Source organism: Mustela erminea, chromosome 18 (assembly GCF_009829155.1).
Source record: "Mustela erminea isolate mMusErm1 chromosome 18, mMusErm1.Pri, whole genome shotgun sequence".
NCBI classification, from domain to species: domain Eukaryota; kingdom Metazoa; phylum Chordata; class Mammalia; order Carnivora; family Mustelidae; genus Mustela; species Mustela erminea.
This window is the reverse complement of record NC_045631.1, coordinates 57,674,062-57,694,253: the sequence shown is the minus strand read 5'-3', so window position 1 is coordinate 57,694,253 and position 20,192 is coordinate 57,674,062. Positions and strand designations below refer to the sequence as shown.

Below are 20,192 nucleotides of genomic sequence, written 5' to 3'. Positions count from 1 at the left end.
AGATGGCGGGGGGCCACCCGCGTGCACTGCAGGAGCAGCAGGGCCAGAGAGGGGCACGGGCCCAAAGCAAAACCCCGGGAAGGTGAGGTCTTGGGCCTGGGAGAGCCTCCTGCACTCACCCACCATGCCTGTGCCGCCCCTGCTCGGGGAGCCCGTGGATGGTCCCGGGGCACACAAAGTAGCAAGCAGGGCTTGACCGAAATGTTCCCCGTGTGGACCAAGGACACACAGGCACCCACTGTCCACCGTCCCGTGCGAGCAGCTCTCGAGTCTCCATCCCCTCCCAAGCCCTTGCCAGGTGAGATGGAGAGACAGCTGCTCAGTCCCTGCCAGCAGGAGGGGTGCTGGTCCCCAGCGGGCACGTGGCGCCAAGCGGGGCTCCCAATAACTCTGCCCAGGGACACGGGAGCTGGCGGGACGGGAAGGAGCGCGCCGCCCCTCCCACACCTGCTGCCGCGCGGGGTCACCTTCCCAGGACTCAGGCGGCCTAGCCTCCCCAGAAGCAGACACCAGGCCACAGCTGGCGTCCTCCTAGCTGAGACAGCGCAAGCCTCCCTACTCAAGTCAGCGGCCGCTGGGGCAGGGCTGGGCAGCGGGCCAGGGCATCTGCAGCCTCATCAGCCACCCGGGTCCCCCCAGGAATCGGAAGCCCTCCCTCTCCCACCGTGAAGACCAGCTCTCCCCCTCCAGGCCTCCCGGCTTCCGCTCCCAGCCCACCGCAGGGGACATAGCAGCCACCGGGCATCCAGGGCCCGTAGCTCCTTCCACAGGGCACCCCACAGGCCTCCCCAGCACCATCTGACCCGGCCCCTCCCCTCACCTTGATGACCCAACTTCAGGGTCTTTGCATTTTCTGTTGTCTTTGCCTGGAAGCTCTTCCTCTGAACACTGGCCTGGTGGAGTCCTTCTGGTCACACCAATTTCAGCTCAGTGTCACCTCCTCACGGGGGGGCCTCCACTAATCCCCCAACACACACACACACACACACACACACACACACACACGCGGACACACGCACCAGGTCACAATCACATCACCTGTTCTAGGCTGCTTCACAGCCTTCGTCTAGAATCATCTGTCGGTGGGCTCACTGGCTAGCTGCTTGGCATCTGGTTCAGACGGAGTCCCACGGGAGCAAGGGCCATAACTTCCTCACTCCCAGAGGCCGAGAACCTAGGCAAGCACCTGCACATCGCGGGACCTCAAGAAATATTCAAAAAGTGGGCTGGTATGAACGGGGCTTCATGGCACTGCAAGCGGGACCCCCACTAGGGGTGACAGGAGGGGAACTCCAAGCAGAAGCTACTGCACAGATTGTTGGCGGGAGGGGGTAGGGAGAGCAGGCGGGAAGCACAGGGCACGGGTTCCCGCCACCCGCACCCCGCGGCCCGCCGCACCCAGCTGCTCCCACAGACCCACCCAGCCCCAAAGCATGTAGTTTCAGAGCTGGTGCCTCTTTGCTAATTTCCTAGGGGTGTGTTGGTTTGTTTACTCAGCTTTGCTCAAGTCAGAGTTTCCTCATTTGTGAAAGGGGAAAAAAAGAAAAAAAGGAAGGAGGATCTGAAAGGTCTAAAGGCAGAAGTGTTGTCCACTGCGAGCTGAAATCCGCGTCGCTATCTGTCCAGAGTTCAAGCTGTGGCCAAGACACTTCTCCAAGCTCAGGCCACTTGTCAGGAGGAAATCTCCCCTGTTTCTCGGTCGGGTCCCACCCTGCCCTTTGCCCGGTCACATGCCCAGCCCCAAAAGGAGCTGAATCTACAGCCAACCCTGTCAGCGGAATCTGTGTGTGGCTGGTGAAGGCGTGCCCGGTGCTGGAGGGCCTTCGGGCAAAGGGATTTGAGCAGCAGCCTCAGGATGGAAGTTTCTGTCGGCTTGGAAGGGAAGACAAGAGGGGTGACCAGCTCTGAGCAGGAGGCCTAAGTTCGGATGGCAGAGGCCACATGAGAGGATGTGGGTGGACAGGCTTCCTGAGGAGCATGGGGACAGACCAATGGACACTGAGCCCCACACCCTGCCACACAGACAGCCAGTGTCACATGCAGGCTGGGCAGGGGGAACCACAGAGAATTACAGAAACATCCATACCGGTGGAACCCAGAACACCCCAGGCTGGCCTCCCCTGTCAGCCCAGAAGGGCCAGGCTTGGGCTGCCCCAGGACGTAGCACATGTCCAGCCATGTTCCAGGCCAGAGCTGAGGCTCTGATAGCCAGCCTGGGGCGGGGAGGGATTCAAGGCCTGGCCCAGCCCAGGATTTCCCCACTCCCTGCCACCAAGAGGAGCCAGCCTGGGTGTGAGAAAAGAAAAGGAGTGAATCAGGAGTCTTACCTCACACCATATACAGAAATTAATTCAAAACAGATCAAAGGTCTCAACGCCAGAGCCAAAATTATACAACTCTTAGGAAAAGTCACAGGAGAAAAGCTTTGTGACAATGGGTATGATACCACAAGCACTGACAACACAAGGATGAATAAAAAAATGGGATTTCATCAAACTTAAAAACTTCTACACATCAAAGAACGCCATCAACGGCGTGAGAAGGTAATTGACAGGATGGGAGAAAATACTTGCAAATCGAGTATCAGGTAAGGGATTAATATGCAATATATATAAAGAACTCCTATAACCAACAACAACAAAAAACAAATGACCCAATTAAAAACTTAACAAAGGACTCGAAGAAACAGTTCTCCAAAGACACAGAGATGCCAACAAGCCCCGGAAAGGGCGCTCACCATCTCTAAGCAGTTAGGGAAACGCACATCAAACCCACAGTGAGATACCACTTGCCATTCATGAGGATGGCTATTACCCAAAGTAATAAACAAGTCAATAAAATAGCAATGTCACGGAGGGGGTGGGGGATTTGGAACCCTGGTGCCCTGCTGGTGGCAATGGGAAGTGGTGCAGCCACGGGGCAAGCCGTACGGAGCTTCCCACCAAAATTAAACATAGAATTCCCACATGATCCAGCAACGCCGTGTCTGTGTGTGGATCCAGTATGTCTGAAAGCAGAGCCTGGAGCGGATATCTGCACACCCCTGTTCACAGCAGTAACTGTCACAACAGCCCCAAAGTGGAAACAATGTAAAGGTCTAGCCAAAGATAAAAGACGACTCGCAATGTGGTCCATCCATCAAGTGAACCTCATTCTGTCTTACACTAGGAAGGAAACTGACACCTGCTACAACACCACGAACCTCGAAGAGATGATACTAAGTGAAATAAGCCAGGCACAGATGGACAAATAGTGCACGATTCCATGTCTATGAGGCACCTGGAATAGTCAAGCTCACGGACACGGAGAGTAGGGTGGTGGCGGCCAAGGGCAGAGGGAAGGGAGAACGAAAAGCTGATGTTCCGTGAGAGCAGAGTTTCACGCTGGAAGGTGAAGTTCTGCAGACGGATGGATGGTGGCCCAAGTCTGTGCCTCTCATTAAATGCCACTGGGCCGTAGGCCCCCAAATTGTTAAAACAGCAGTTTGTGCGTTATGCATATTTTGCCCCAATCTTTAAAAAGAGTTCAGAGTCCAGCACAGATTTCCGGAGATCCCGGGGCCCCGGCAGGCAGGACCAGGGAGCTCCAGGGAGGAAGCAGGGCCGTCTCCTGGCCGGCTCTTGGAATTCCAACAAGCCTGAGCCCTCCACACCCCACCAGGTGCACATGACACAGTGGCAAAGGCTAGCAGCCACACCAAAATGTCCAGAGGGGGACGACAAGGAATCTGGGACATGGAGTCTTCCGTGGATCCAGGACACCTCAGGATCAGAGTGGGCTGAATGGTGACCCCTCCCCCCAAAAAACACATGCTCACTTGGAACCCCTGAACATTGTCCCATTTGGAAATAGGGTCTTGCTGGTATAATTAAGTTTAGGATCTGGAGATTCAATCACCTAGGATTATGCAGGGACCCAAGTCCAGGGATGAGTGTCCTCAAAAGAGAGCAGCAGGAGAGCTTCGGGACACAGAAGGCTCTGTGACAACAGGCAGAGACTGCATGATGTCCTACAGGCCAAGGACCACCGGGGAGCGCAGGCAATTCCCAGAAGCCAAGAGAGGGGTACAGAGCAGCAGCTCCTTCACGGCCTCCAGAAGGAACAAGCCCTGCCGACACCTTGAATTTGTACTTCCAGCCCCCAGAACTGTGGGAGAGTCCGTGGCTGCTGTTTCCGGCCGCTCGGTCTGTGGCACTTGCTTTCAGCAGCCCTGAGAAACTCCTCCAGGGGCCAAGTCCCTTGCAGGTCAGAGCCAGAAGAGGAAGGGGCCCAGGAAAGCTGCTGGCCACACTTCTCATCTTAGAGATGAGGGAAATAAACCTGGAGAGGACACAGCGGGGCCAGGCAGCTTGGGACCTGCAGTGTCTGTCCAGGACCAGGGTGACAAGTACCTGGGGGAGGGACAGGTGAGGGGTGTCCAGCCTCCTGCTCTCCTCATGACAGCGGACACCCCTGAGAAGAGCAGACCCCCACCTCCTAGATGAGCGTGCTGTGCCTCACTGTGCCGGGCAGACGCCCAACCAAGGACCAGCGCTCCAGTGACAGAGCAGCCCTCCCGGGACCCCCGCCGACGTCCTTGGCGGATCAGGAGCCTTCCACATTCCCTGCCTGCAACTCACCCATGAGGCCTGTTCCCACCCTCCCTGAGACCCAGCTGAGCTAAGTTACAGCTCCCCAGTGGAAAGTTCCCTTCTTGGAGATTCTCTCCCTGCTGAAATACAAGCGCTTGGAATGAGATAAAACTGCTTAATTTGTAAAAGCCACAGAGCCGGTCCAGAACAAGGAAAAAAACCCGACCCTTGGCTGGAAGGAGCGGCCTTCTGTGTCTCAGCGGCCAGGCCAGTCGCTGCTCCATGACTCATCCCTGCCCTGCTGACAAGCCCTCTGGCATCTTCCAGGGGTGGTGGGGGGAGGGGCAGGCTCCAAGAGGGCCGGGGCTACCCCACTGCCCAGGAGGAACCCAGATCCCAGACTCACAAACGTGGCAGGAGCCCAGTGCTGCCAAGAGAAGGAGCGAGCAGATGGAAGGGTCCTGCGGCTGCCTGCACCTGCCTTCCCCGCCCCACCAGCTTCTCCTGGACAGCACTGGGCAGTGACTGAGAACCGGCCACTTGCATCTCAAATACCAGCCCAGTGAGGCCTGGGCAATGGAAGGCCTGTCTGGAAGCAGTCGGGGGGGTGCTGGGCCAGGTGGGACATCGTGGCCCCCAGCCCCGCCTCTGCCCGCTGCACAGGCGGGGACAAATAAAGTAGTCACAAGCGCCTTACAGCAAGACAAGGGGAGAAGGAAGGAGCCTCCGGGAACCCCGCAGAGCAGGCTCAGAGGCCCACCGGCTGTGGGGTGCTGCCTGGGGTCATACCGGTCCAACGCCTTTACATTTGAGACCAGGAAAACTGAGGCCCCGGGCCACAGAGGGACAGGATGGAACGCATTTCCCGGGGCGGGGTGGGGGGCTGCTTAAGAGCCAAGTTACAATCAAAGACCACGGCCAAGGTCTGAGCAGTTCTGAGGAACATGTAGGGTAAGGACTTGAGGCTTTCCATCATCAACAAAGCTTGGAAAGAAATAAGCAATTTTCAGCGACAACGCATCCCTACGAGAATTTCACCGAGAGTACCCATTCCTCCTCAGGCACGTCCTGAGAGAAAGTCCTCTTTCCATCCCTCACGGGCAGTCCAGCCGAGGGCAGTGGCGCCTAGTGTGGCCGTGAAGGCGCAGAGCTGACCGTTTTCCAAGGCAGTTTGGTTCAGCTCATGAAAAGCTGCTGGGGGTCGGGCTAGCCCAGAAGGTTCCAAGAGGGCTGTCACTTCCCAAGGGTCCCCTCCCCCACTGTGTGTCCTGGCTCTCCGCTCCCCTGGGTTATCCATCAGGGCCATGCTTTGGTCACCTGGGAAGTGAAGGCTGGACCCACGGCCACCGGGGCCCTGTGAGCCAGGCTGGTGAAGCGACCGTCCTCCCGAGCCGCACAGGGACCCCCGTGAATGTCCCTCTGCACAGGGAACTCAGGCTCCACAGCCCTGAACCAGCTAGCCCGTGTTGCTGAGTCCACACCTTGCCTCCCGCGGGTCTCTATGGCTGCTCCACATCCTGTGGCGGTCCCAGTGGCACAAATGCGCACACACACACACACGCACACGCACACACACATGGCCACTCAGCAGCTCTCTTCCCATCAGGATCTGCTCAGCATACAGAAGGAGCCTCAGGACGGGCCACCCTTCCCTCTGGCCTCTTGGGGAGCCCCTAACACACACAGTGGCAAGCAACAGACGAGGGCTACGGCATCTGTGGGGTGACATCCTGAGGCTCACCAGGGTCAGCACAGACTAGCTGAAGCCCAAGGAGAGCCCAAACCTCCCGAGGGGACCCAGGACCCTCACGGGGGCCCGCAGCAGGCAGCGGGCGCAGTAATGAAGGGGAACCAACTCATGATGTCAGACACTGACCGAGTCACAGCGTGTGCCATCGCCGGCTGAGGGGCTGGGGACCCTGACCCAGGACAGGGGGCCATCGAACCGGGATGACTCAAGCCAGAGCAGCCTCCTTTTTCTTCAGATAGGCTCTCACACCGCCCCCGATGGCTCCGTGCCCACTCCTTGGGGGCCGCCAGTGAGAATGGCTCATCTAGAAGAGGCTGGATGCCCCAGGAGAGCAGGGATGGGTCCAGACCCTTGAGGCCCCTCCAGCCCAAGGACCAGCCGTCTGCCCTCACTCCATGCCCTGAGGTGACACCAAGATGTTTTAAACAGTTATTCTGCTCCAGAATCTGAGTAGAGCCCACATCTGCTGGTCGTCCTGGCCTAGAGCGTCCCTCAGTGACCCTAGAAGATGTCACTCCCCCTCCCCGCTGCAGGGTTCCCAGGTGACTGAGGACTCAAGTGACACACCCAGCTCCAAGGGGGACTCTAATGACCCAAGCCTCTGGGCGAATGGGACCAGCTGTGTGTGCTGTGCATGGGCATACACACGCGCACACACGTTTGCACATCTCTGAGCACCGGGAGCTCCACCCCTGCAATCGGCTCCTGGGAAGGCACCAAAATGCTGTTTCAGGGAGGAGACCCAGGCGGCCTTGAAGACGGACTTTGGCTGGCAGCTGAAACACAGCCCACAGAGTGGGTAAAGCAACCAGCCAGGGCCCACATGCCATCAGCTGGGACCCCAGCAGGCCGCCCGCCCCCACCCCCCCCCCTTTCCTGGAGCCGACACCGGTCTGGGCATTTACAGCGCCTGGAGCGGCAGAAGCGGCCGGCTGGGGACCGAGCTGGGGACCGAGCGGAACGGCGAGGGAAGGAAGGCAGAGCCTCAGTGAGAGCCAGACTTGGTGGGGCTCCGCTCTGGGCAGACCGCATCCCACGGCCTCAGAACAGTCCAAAGGAACAGAAGTACGTCCACACGAATGAATAAAAGTGACCCCCGGGGGCTGATTTCCCGAAGCAGCGATATAGCTCTGAGTTAGGGGAGGGGGCTGCGGGGGGCCTACCTGTGATCCGGTCTCTCTCCATGACCACGGATATATTTAGCAGCAGGCGGGAGTCCCGGCGTCCGCCTTTCCAGAGGCGTCTTCCCCTTCTCACCCCGACGCCCTCCCTCCTTCGGCCTCCTCCTCCTCCTCCTCCAAAAACACTCTTTGTCTGGTCTAATTTCTTCAATCTGTTGCAATCACGAACGCATCCAAATTACCACATTTCCATGTGCTGATCATATGTTTGTGCCCCAGACTGAGGTAGCATTGTCTCTGTGGATCGGGAGAGAGAAGGGCCGGAGGCCGCGCGGGACAGGAGGCGGGACGGGGGCGGCCGCGAGGCTCCCGCAGCCCCGGTCCGGCCGGCCCGTCTGGGCTTTGTGCGCGCGCGGGCAGGCTCCGGAGGCGCAGGGTGCCGCGGGCGGCTTCCGGCCTTCTCTCCACCCCCTCCAGCCCCTCCGCCAGGCCTGCTGCTCCTTTTTAATATCCACTTGGAGAAGCTTAACTTAGCCTCTTGGAAACCAGCTCGCAGTCAAATTCCTGGCGACTTCCAAAGTCTTTCATTTTCCCCGGCCCGCGAGGCGACGTTTCCTCTGGCCGAAGCGTTTGAGAAAAGCCCCGTCGCGGCCTCGCCTTCCCTGGCGGCCGGGCCCGACCCCTCTCCCTGCTGGGCCCCGAGGAGGCAGGCGGCCAGGGAGGGCTCCAGAGCACCTGCCCCAACGAGCCCCCGTGGAGTTGTCCCTGGGGCTGCCCGGTGACACAGGCCACAGGCTTGTCCCCGCCCAAGCTGGTGGGGGTGGGGAGATGGCCCGAAGGAGACTTCCTGGAAGGTCCCAGTTACTCATGAGTCAGTGAGTCCCCAGCGGTCCCCGGGGAGGGAGCCTGGCTCCACAGCGCGGTTCCCCATACTCAGCACTTCTCTGGGAGGGGCCCCCCAAGGCCTGGGGGGGGGCCTCAGCTGTTTCCTACTCTTCTCCTGGACTGGGGAGTGGGTGCTGCTCACCTGGCAAACTCGGGGTGGGGGGACCAGCACCTGGTCAGAGTTGGGGGGTGCTGTCCACGCACATCAGCTGGATGGTGGGGACAAAGTTCCGTCCCCTCCTGCCCGGGACAGGACCTCAGACGCAGTCTCCTATGTAGCAAGGGTGTCTCCTTGGTGGCAGGGGACACCAAACAGGGACCACCTCCCCACTCCCACCCCCTCCAAGCAGAGCCTGGAGGACAGCCCCAAAAGTGGCCTGCCTGCCGAGGGAATGTGGGGACAGTGTCTTAGCCCAGGGAGGTCCCACGAGCTCAAAAATGGCCCCCAAAGATGTCACACACCCTAATCTCTGCAAATGGGACTTTATCTGGAGAGTCTTTGCAGGACCCAACAAAGGGTCCTGATTAGCCTGGGTTAGGAGGGGGAGCCCGTGGTGCAGTTGGGTGCCTTTGCCTCATGCAGGAGGGAGACAGAGAGGTCTGCAGAGAAACCGACAGGAAGGCAGAGCAGAAACCTGATGCCCCCACCTTTGAAGGCTGGATGCAGCCCCCAGAAGCAAGAGGCCAGGAAATGATCCTTTCCTGGAGCCTTAGGACGGTGGGGGGGGCGGGGAGGGGCGCAGCCCAGCCACACCTGGATCTCAGACTCCAGCTCTAGAATGTCGCAAGAACACACTTCTGTTGTTGCGACCCACCGGATCTGTGGCGATGGGTTCAGGGCCCCCAGGGAACACAGACAGGCCCTGTAAACCCGAAAGCCCACCAACAGCTAACAATCCTTGAGCTAGGACAATGGCAATCACGGAGAATTTGGGGGGGTTATCCATTCAAATCTCTTCCCCGATTTTGAAAAAAATATTCCTCACTGGTTTCCTTGAATATAAACATAATATGTGTTCATTGTACTGAATTTAGACACGACAGAAAAGATACAAAGAAGAAACCCCTTTAATACACATGGGACGGGGCGCGCCACAGGGCAAGCCAGCCCAGGAGGGTCCCACAGACAGGTCTGCTGGTGGGAATCCGGGGTAGGCCAGGCTTCGGGCTGGCCATGGGCCGCCCCCCCTTCCTACAGGCGCCCAGCGCTCTGTCATCATCCTCACGGCTGAGCACAGCTCTGACCCTCGGTGCTTCCCCGGCAGTTTGGCTCAGTGTCCATCCGCTCCCCACCCCCACCCCATGCCTAAAAATCCAAGCATTCTGGCCCAAGCAGGGGAGCGTTTGAAACCAAAAACCTGGCAGCACCAATTGGCTCCAATGAGGCCCGTGTTAGTCAGGAGCCAGCTCAGAGGCCAGGCGCAGAGGTGGGGTGAGGCCAAGCCGTGGGAGAAGGCGGCAGCCAACCCCCCAGTGCTCATCGAGGCTGCGTCTAGGCACCAGCACTGTCCACACCCAGCGGGGGAGGGGAGCAACGGGCCTGGCCAGGCTGGGGGACCTGCATCCCCCAAAGTGGGTTCCCCACGTGGCTCTCTCCTCCCCTGACGAGGCTCTGTGGTTACATAAACTAGATGCAGGCCTTAGATGCCTCCGGCGCATTAGCATAGTAAATGCGAGAGCCCAGCCGTCCCTGTGGGGGGCTGGCTTCCTTCCACCCAGCACTTTCCAAATTGGACCAACACCTGCCACCTGGGGGAGGCAGGACCCCCTCCCCCCACCGTGGCCACAGCCTTGGGAAATTGCCCCCCGCACCCAGCCTCCCCCCCCAGCCCGTGTCCTGGGGTGGGCACCGTTGCCCCACAGCCTCTTCTAGACAGTTTCTAAGATGGTATCTCTGTCCTTTACCCCCCCAACAGATCTGCACGCGCCGCCCCCACCCCCCCACGCACCCCCCCCGCCCCCCCGCCTGCAGACTCCTGACCACCATCCATGTCCCCATCCCCTGCGAGGGGTGTGTAGGAGAGAGGGGGAAGAGTTGGGGGATGGCTTGGGGGATGGCTTTCTCGTTAAAGGCAGGACTTGGGGGGCCCTCCAGGAAGCACAGCCACAAGCCCCCCCGCACCCCATGGGGGGGGTACACACAGCTACGAGGCATCCCCGGGTGCCCCGAACTGCCCCCGCCAGGCCAGGAGGACGACTCCCATGATGCGCACAGCAGGGGCCCGTGGACCAACGTGGCCTTGTTCCCCGGGGTGCGCGTTCTGAGGAGGGGCCGTGAGGACATGGGGACAGAGGAGCCCGGCGGAAAGGAGACATCCTGAGGCCCTGGGCTCCGGCTTCCCACCCGCTCTCGCCGGCCCCTGCTCCACGCAGACGCTCTCGAATCCTCCATAATCAGCTCCAAGCTACGGGGAGCTCTCACTCTAAGAAATGACTTTTCCGTTGGTTTCCTGCTCATCCCTGACTCCAGCACCGAGGTCGGCTTCCCTGAGTCAACGACGAAGGCGCTCCATCCGGCGGCCTCCCGCGGCCCCTCCCGCGGCCCCGCTGTCCCCACCGTACCTGCCAGCAGAGCGGGCACCCCCCCCCTCCAGCCTGGCCCAGCAAGCAAGGCCCAGCGCGAGGCGGGTTCCGGGCTGGGGCTGGCTACCTTCCTCTCCGGAACCTTCTCTCCACTCTTTACGGAGCAGCAAGGTTCGGCTGTTTCTAAATGAATACAACCCAGCTACTCTCTGCCTTGGGAACGGCTGCGGGGTTTACAGGTGCGAACAGCCCGGGCCGGCCCCGTTGCTGTGGGAGTTCTTCCAGAACGGTGTGGAAGGGCACCAAGACCATGGAGAGGGGCGGCCCAGGCGCGGCTGAATTCCGCCACAAACAGGTCTCGTGCTCCGTCACCCATCCTGGGCAGGGCCGGGGCCGGAGCCGGAACCTCGTGCCTCCCGGAGAACCCGCTGCCCCTGCGGCACGAGGGGACGGCGGAGCGCCGAGGCCCGGATCTCGGGAGCATCTGCCCCGCAGCCCCTGGCGTTGAAACATCTCCCCCGATCACTGAGAAAGCCCACGAAGGGCCAGTGTCTTCCCCTTCCTGCCGAGAGCCCAACGCTCTGCCCGCTCGCTCGCTCGGTGCCCAACACGTGCTCGCAGGAAGAAGAATGAACCGGAAGAGCCAACGGGTCGGCTCTCCCGGCCGGCTCGGCCCGACAGGACGTTCTGAGATGACGTCAACGTGCTCCATCTACCGCCTGCAATGTGGGGGCCACGTGTGCCCACTGCCGCCGGGCTGCGCTGCTCCCAAATCCTCCTCCCCAGAGACGCTGCATTCTCAATGAATTTCTTCACCAGAACACGAAGAGAAAAGCTACTTTTCAGCCAACGCAAAAGAAGGCTGACTTTTCTATTTTAAACTCATTCTTGGGCCCATCACCCCAAGCTTGTCCTTCCCAGTTGAATGCAACAGCATTTGCGGCCTGCGAGCCACGTGCCGTAAGAACATGCAGCCCTGTGGGCGGCAGGACAAAGAAACCCCCAAGGCCAACGCTGGAGATGGACAGGTTGGGTCAAAGTCAAGGCCTTCAGAAGTACGAAGGTACAGGGACTGTCCCGGCACCGTGACCGGGGGGAAAGCCGGGACGGCCTCCCCGTCTAGGAGGGAGGACGGGGCAGCGAGAGCCTGGAAGGTGAGACAGGTCAGGCTGGGAAGCGCCTTGAACACCGTCCTGTGCTTTAGTTCATCCCGTGCTTTGGAAAAGGCAACTAGGGGTCCTTTAAGTAAGAGGCCATGACCAGGTCTGTTTCGGGTAATCACACGGATGGAGCCTGTGAGCGCAGGCGGGTCTCGGTAAACGCCACTGACCGTCGACGGGGCCAGGGGAGCGTCCGTGGGGAGAAGGGTGAGGACGCGGGGCGCACTGATGCCTGACCGCGCCCAGGCCAGGAGGCAGCCCATCCAACGGTCACTCGAGGGCAGGGGGAGTTGAGAAGGTCTCGGTGACCTGCTGACCTGACGGCGCTGGGGGGGGCAAAGGTCGAGGACGACGGCTGAGATTTCCTGCTTGAGGACCTCCGTGGATGGCCAGGCTGAGACCCAAGAGAAACAGAGGAGGAGCGGGTGTCCGTGGGTGGGAAGAGCGGCACCAGCGAGGGGTGCCTGTGGGAGCCTCGGGCAAGGCCCACGGGCAGCCAGACTCTGGCGGTATCTTCCTTGACTGCCGCGAAGCCACACTCTCTCCCCCCCGGCCCACATGGCTGGGACGCCGGCAGCCGGGCCCTGCGTACAGCCGGGGGTCCTGAGCGCGAGGCGGAGAGCTCCCCGGGGCCAGGAGCAAGGAGGGGTGTGCGAGCCTGGACAGAAAGACTGGGGGAGGGCAGGAACCCCCACCAGGGATGCCGTGGGGCAACTACTCGTGAGGCGTAAGGGCAGAGACACGGCCCAGACAGCAGCGTTTCAGGGAGACCCTTCTGCGGGGAGCGTGCCGTCCACCCACCCGGGCCCAGCGGGATGTGCACGGGCTTCCTGGGGCTGCTGTCACAGATCGCTATGACAGAGAGGCTTAAAACAACAGAAGTGGATTGTCTCGCCGTTCGGGAGGTGGAAGCCCAAAATCAAGGTTAGCAGCGGGGGCCGAGCTTCCTCCAGCGGCTGCGGGAAAAACGCTTCCTGCGTCTTCGAGCGCCCCTGGGCTTGTGGCCACCTCCCTCCGTCTCTGCCGGGGCCCTCACGTGGCCTGCTCCCCTCTACCTCTCCCCTTCCCGTAAGGCCCCCCGCCATCGGCCTTAAGAACCACCCTAAGTCCAGCAGGATCTCCTCTCCGGGGCCTTCACTGACCGCGCTTCTAAGAGATGCATTTCCCAGTCGGGCCACTTTCTGAGGTTCCGGGTGAGCAAGAATTCTGGGGGGACGTTAGTCAACCCCCTACAGCAGGGATGAGGCCACCCATCGCAGAGGCACTGGGAGGAGGCAGAGCGGGATACGGAACACACCGGATGTCCGGGCACAAAGAGAGGCTCTGAGGAGTCCCAGGGGGACAGTCGGGCAAGGCTGGAGGGGCCGGCCGCGGGAGGTGAGGAAGCCGGCCGAGGGGAAACACTGCGCAAGCTGTGGGAACCAGGGCAAAGGTTGGCCAGAGACAGTGGCCTAGAGGCAGCGACCCACAGAGGCCGCTCGAGGCTTGTGGGAGAACACACCGGAAGGCCACTTGGGAGGTCAGAGTGTGGGCATCCGCCTGGGGACACACACGTGTGCATGGGGACACGTGAGGATGTTTCCAGCGGCACCTAGGACAGAGGAAGGCTTCCGCTGACCTCCAGCAGCAGGCCCACACCAAGGAGCCATCGCCCACGGGCAGTACACACGAACAGGGCCACACGTGCCGGCGAGGACGATCTCAGAGACATCCTGTCGCCTGAAAAAACAGAGCACCTTCGAGCCGACGCCCCTCGGACGGCCGACAGGCAGCTGCCGGTCCGCAGGGGGAGACACATGTCGTCCAGACACATAGCACACATGCGCTGGCAGTGACCAGGGAGTCACCCTGGCAGGAAAGGGCACGGGGAGGGTCCCCTGGGCGCTCACACCGCACCTAAACACCTTATTTCTCAAGAGGGCCAGAGGGCACACGGCTGGCTTATTTCATTCTTTCCAGTGTTTTTACAGGGTCTACCAATCCCATTTTTCCAAGAAGGGCAGAAAGTAAGGTCATAGGAGAGTGGACCGTGGGCACAGCTTGAGCTGGTGGCCTGTGGCTTCTGCCAGCATCAGCCTCGTGAAGAGCCTGAGCTCAGAGAGGTTGTGCTGGGATACCGCCCCTGGCCCTCTGGGAGGACTAGGGGTCTGGGGTCCCGGACCCAGGAGGCCAGGCCGAGTGTGTGTCAAGAGGTCAGGCTCGGGGGAGGGGAGGGCGGGTGGCGGCTCCAAACAGGGATCCTGCAAGGGTCAGAGGGACCAGGGCACTGAGAGGCTGGGGGTCCAGCGAAGACCCCCATCGGGACCCCGGTCTTAGCTGCGGGATGGCTGGGATTAGAGAAGGAGCCAGGAAGACAAGGAAAGGGTGTCCCGAGGCAGAGCCCAGGCATGCCCCCCCAGAGAGGATTTCGTGTGTCAGCAGGCAGTCCCAAGAAAACCCAGATCGCGGGCGTACAGCTCTGGGCTGCAGCAAATTATGCCTTAGGCTTCCAAGCGGACCGTGGCAGCGGCTGCCAAGTGCTGATGGCACAGAACTGGCCAGTCTGAGCCCAGGGAAGCAATGGCCAGAGGAGACTGTGTCCACATGGCCCAGGGCGCCAGTCTCCGGACACCTCAACCCCAGAGCTCAGCAACCTGTCCCTGGCCCCGGCACCAGGCGAGGCCCCTAGACCTGGCCCGGCTGCTGGAAGAGCAAAGAAACAGACCAGCTGCGGGGTCCCAGAGGAAAGTTCCCCAGAAAGACAGGCCGGGCCGACCAGTGGTTAGTGGCCTGACATGGCTACAGGGGGCGGAGCTCTTGCGTAACCGCGGATGTGAATCACTCAGCCGCCCGGGAGACCTCCAGCCGGGCGTCACCCTTCCCTTCCCACACCCAGCCCCGTCCTGCACCACAAGAGGCCTCAGACACAGCCGTGGGGACATCGCGGCCTGTGCATCCACATGCCCCTGATACTGCCACCCCCGTTCCCTGCCAGGTTGCCCCTCGGCTGCCCCACAAGCCTGGGGGTGCCCAGCCCGTGGGCAGGTGACACCTCAGACGGACAACCCTCGCAGAGGTTTGTTGCCGGAGCCCCCTCAGTTCTGCAGGGCGTGGGAAGCAGCAGGGGTCCGTGGCTGCTCAGAGTCAAAGCCTCCCGCCCATGGGCTGCCCGTCCCTCCGCGCCTCTGCGGGGCAGCCCAACAGCATCCACACCCGCCTCGGTCCTCTGTCCTCTGTCCCCCACACACACGTGGCCTGCTCCCTGGGCCAGGGCTGCCTCCCTACAGAGAGGCGCCCCCGCTCCCACGAGGCCCACCTCTGGCAGACTGTGCTCAGCGGGCCTGAAAGCCACCTGAGTCGGAGCCATCAAAGACCAGGCCTCCCTGGGCGGCAGGCGAGGGCCCCCCTGCTCACCTCAGAAGGCCAGGTGGGCTAGAGGGCTGGGCCAGAAGAACTGGGGGGGTGGGGGGGGGTCACGGCTGAACAAGCTACTTACCTGGGCCGGTGGGGTCGCCGAGCTTCCGGAGACGGTTGCTGGAGGTCCGCGTGACTCCTAGAGACAGAGGCAGAGGGCAAAGGTCACACCCGGCCGCTGGAGGGCGGTTCGCACGGGGCATGACCTCGCCCATGCTCTGCAAGGGACTCCAGGACCAGGAACCAGTGGCCCTGGTCCTCCCCCGTGACACCCTGACCCAGCTGCCACCCGCAAGGACAGCCACTGCCTTCCGGACACCTGCAGCTGGCGGGCACCAGGCCGAGCCTTTGGCGCAACATTTCCCGCCCAGCTCTCACTCCCCGTCTCACAGCTGCCTTTCAGCGGGGCTGAGCAACGTGCCTGGGGCCGCACAGCTACTAGCAATTGAGCCCATCAACCTCCAAAACCCAGGCTTGGCCAAGTGGCTCCCCCACCCCGACTGTCCGCAGGACGGTGAGAGTGCTGGCGCCCAGTCAGGCTCCAGCCACCCCCGGGATAAAGCTGGTCGACCCGCATCGTGAACTGAGATTTCCCTGCACCCGGGGCGCAGACCCAGCCCCTCTGCTCTGGGGCGGGGCAGAGCCGGACTGGATTCAGGAGCATGAAGGAAGAGCGGGTCCCTCCCACCACCGCAGGAGGGACAAGGACAGAGCCCCAGGGGAACGCGGCCCCGTGCTGCAGGCGCTCGGTCCCGACACGCAACCCCCGGGTCCGGCGCGTGCTCTCCGGAGAGGTTTACAGCAGGCAAGTCCGGACTCGAGGGGATTTGGGGAGCTGCTAAGCCAAGCAAACCCGGGGCTGCCAGGAAGGGGATCCACGGGAGGGACAGGGAGCGCGACTGCTGCTCCAGAAGCGGGCTCCCTGGGCAACCAAGCCATCCCTTGGAGCTGTAGGGACACCCCACTTTGGCCAGCAGAGGCCCTCCCCACACACAGCAAGAGGAGCAGAGAAGGGGCCTGGGGCTAACCCAGAAACCTCCCGGACCCCCACCCAGAATGCTGGCCTCAGAGGTGCCGTCCTCCAGAGAGGCCCTTGGAACATTCATTCATTCCACAAACCCACTCCTCAACGACGGGCCACGGAGAGGGGATGCGGCCGGCATTGTTCCTAGCGGTTCCAGAGCTCCCGGCGGGCCAACCTGCACGGCGGGCTTCGTGCCCAGCTCCCCGGGGACTCACATGCTCTCCACGTCCGGAGGACAGGGATGGATTGAGCACCGAGAACAGAACGTGTGCGGCTCGCCCTGCAGGGTCTAGTGTTGACAGACACCAGCCGCCAAGCCCAGGTCTCTTTCCAGGGCTGGGGAGGACCCCAAGATGCGCCCAAATGTTGAACCCAGACGCCATGAAACAAGGCCAAAGGATGCATATGGCAGGAGATCCAAGGGCCTGAAGTGAGCAGCGAGGCTTTGAGGAGGCAGGGAGGGCCATGCGGACCTTTGCAGAAGGCTCGGGGGACGCTGGGCGGTCACGGCCACGTCCAAGCACCGAGGCTCTGGGATGGTCACGAGCTCATATCCGTTCCCCACACACCCCCACCGGGCAAATGCTACCACTGCCACTTCAGAGCAGGGAGACTCGGACATCCCCCGTCTCCTACAGAGCCCCCCCCCCACCCCAACACCCCCTGTCATCTGAGTGCAGCCAGTGGCATTCCTCGGCCTCCAGGACGACACAAGCCCGTCCCCCACTGGTCTGTTTCTCTGGTGAACCCCGACGATTACAGTGACCTCACCCGGCGGACACACAGGCCTCCCTCCACCGTCCCCGCCTACTCGGACGCACGTCTGCTCACGGCCGAGCGGCGATTGTGATCCCTCCTCGGACGTCCAACCAGAGCACAGGGACTCCAGGCCAGCCCTGCCGGACAGGAAGCCTGGGCCACGGCCTCAGGTCTGCTCGGGCAGGTCCCACCTTGGACTTCCAGAACAGAGAGCTCTCTTAAGAAAGGGAGAGGTTGGGCCTGAAGTAGCTTTGGTGGGCTTCCCAGGGCAGCGAGGGGCTGGAGGGGACAGGCCCTGCTCCTAGGGCTGCTGAGGCCTGAGCACGGGCATCCCTGGCCTCCGCAGGCCTCCCTTCCACGATGGCTGTCACCTCTCCCCTGAGCGGGAGCAACACAGCAGGAGAATCACCATCTCATCATCACGCCCTCACACACACACACACACACACACACACACACATACACACACACACGAGCCACTCAGAGGTCCCACTGCCGGGCTAAGAGTGGCACCAGTGAGCCACGCCATGCCTGTGAATCCAGCGAGTCCCCAATATGGAAACCGTACGGGGCGAGGAACAGACAAGGAACGGGCCCAGCATTCCTGTGGATTGACTCACTTCCGGCTGCGACTCCCCCTGGGCCGGCGGGACGCCCACCCGTGCCCCTGCCCCTGTCTCTCTGGCAAAGGTAAAAAAGGTCCCATTCTGGTTCCACAGCCCTCCCCCCCCACCCCCGGGCATCTGGTCCCCAAGCTCCCTTCTGGGCTCGCTGCTCCCCAAACCCGGGCTGGGGCGGGAGCCATGGCCAGGAGGAAAACAAAATCTGTCTCAGATTTCTTGGGTGGAGTTTTGTTTTATTTGTGCTGTTTATTTTTCCAATTTCCCAAAACACATGGCTGGTGCCAGGCAGCCCCTGGCGCGGAGAAGACACCGGGCACGTTGGTTCCCAAGCCGGTTGGTTGGTGGCGGCCTGAGGTTCCCACCCTCGCACCACATCCCCGCCCAGCGCAGCCAGCGCGCTCCGCCTGGCCTCCGCCCGGGAGGGACACACGGCCAAGAGCTACCGAAGCCCAGCTCCGTGGACCTCATCGCTCAGGCCCGCGTCGGAGTCCAGTGAAGAGGGAGCCGGAGAGGCCTCCAAGCCGTCTAAGCGCTCAGTTGCTCCAGAGGAGAATTGAGTTATTTTCATGTGATTTTAAAATAAAACATATTCTGAAGGAAAGGAGGCGATTTGCAATTTGGCTGTCTGGAGGGAGTTCCCAGAGGCCCGGGAGGCAGAGAAGCCAGCAGTCCGAGGAGGAGCAGGGTTCAAATCCGAGGTTCGCCAGGGACTAGCTGCCGCCCTGCACCCCAGGAAATGCGGTCCCCGTGCCAGCGCCGGCTGCCTGACCCGCCGCCCGCGGACAGAACGGAGCGCACGCACACGGGTGACGGAGGTTAAATGGGGCCACACGCCGTGGGCACTCGGCACAGCACCTCGCGTGAAGTAAGCGCTCAATAAATTATATGATTATCATTAGTAGCGTATTAATCATAATCATAATTTTAAAATGGTTTTCACGGTTATCATTCCCCAGCCACACACGCCAGCCTGAACCCCGGGATCTACAAATTGGAATCGACAAAGCCTGGCTGCCCCGAGCCGATGCGTTTAAACAAACTGAGTTTGTGTAAGACCCGGGGGAACAGTCATGCTTGAGGAACCCAGGATCTGGGCGCTCTCCCAGACCTGGGCACCCCAGAAACTCCGAGGCTGGGCACAAAGGCCATTTCACAGACGGTCACGAACTGCGCACCCATGACACACACCGGTGAATTGTAACGTGTTAAGCCCCGAGCCCTCGAGTCTGAAACACCCTTCAGGTGAGTCGGGGCAGCGGCAGCAGGGGGCAGAAAGCAGGACCCACGCCTGGCCGGTGTCTTTCTTTTTTAAGATTTTTTTTTCTTTTTTTTAAGATTTTGTTTATTTATTTGACAGACAGAGATCACAAGTAGGCAGAGAGGCAGACAGAGAGAGAGAGAGGGAAGCAGGCTCCCGGCTGAGCAGAGAGCCCGATGCGGGGCTCGATCCCAGGACCCTGGGATCAGGACCTGAGCCGAAGGCAGCGGCTTAACCCACTGAGCCACTCAGGCGCTCCCCCCGCCCACCCACCGCCGGCCGGCATCTTAAACGGGATGACAGCGCGGCATTCAAGAGCGGGAGAGAAGATGCCAGACCAGGAGCGGTGGCTCCTCGGTCCTCGAGAAAAAGGCCGTGATCCCGGGCAGGGCTGGGCGAAGGGGGATGGCCTGGGAGGCGTTTTCCCATAGAAACAGCCTGCGGGGGGGGGAGGGGGGGGCGGCGGAGCCACCGTGGCGGCAGCCCAGGGGCAGAGCCCACCTCCAGGGCAGACACCCTCACCCACGGGGAAACCGCCCAACTCCCCTTCGCCACATGGCCCCAGGGCATCCCTACACCACCCCCGCCCCCGCATAGCAGCCCCGCCCCCCGTCTGGTGGGCATCACCCTGGGCCTGCAACCTGGGGAGCATGCAGAGGGGAGGCAGGCAGGGGTGCAGTGGGCACGAAAGCCCTGCATGTCGTCCTTCCAGCCACGTTATGATGGGTCGGACCCAGTAAATTCTAAGTTCGAGATGCTTAAACAGGCCCTGAGACATCTAAGCACACTCCCGAGGTCATGGGTCATTATTAGCTGTGAGTTTAATAACCACGCACAGCCTCGGGGCCACAGTGTCTCTGTCCAGGATCCGGCGGCTGTCCCCAGCCCCTCTGGGGTCATGCACAGCCGAGACGTCCTGACCCCGGTGGACGATGACACACACACACGCACACCCCGTTCTGCTCTGTGCCAACAACAAATGAAGTCTGGCCAGTACCTTCCTCCAGTCAAGAAGACACCGTGTTGCAGGCAGAGGCCGCTATGAAAATTCACACCAACGTCCATTTTCAGTAAAGAACAGAAGAATCCATTTTCAACTTTTGTCTTCGAACCTCTGAGTCCGAG

General features: G+C 61.3%; 1 protein-coding gene across 3 annotated transcripts in view; it reads right to left on the bottom strand.

Moving 5' to 3' along the window:
• Window positions 1-20,192, bottom strand: part of SEPTIN9 (septin 9) — a 144,609-nt gene that overhangs the window by 113,363 nt on the left and 11,054 nt on the right. For 2 of the 3 annotated variants that reach the window (XM_032320125.1, XM_032320129.1), the window contains one exon: window positions 15,486-15,542. In XM_032320125.1, coding sequence (XP_032176016.1) covers window positions 15,486-15,542 — 57 coding nt within the window. Of the gene's footprint in view, window positions 1-7,484; window positions 8,226-15,485; window positions 15,543-20,192 lie in introns of those variants that run through there. The other variant, XM_032320128.1, reaches the window with a different exon arrangement.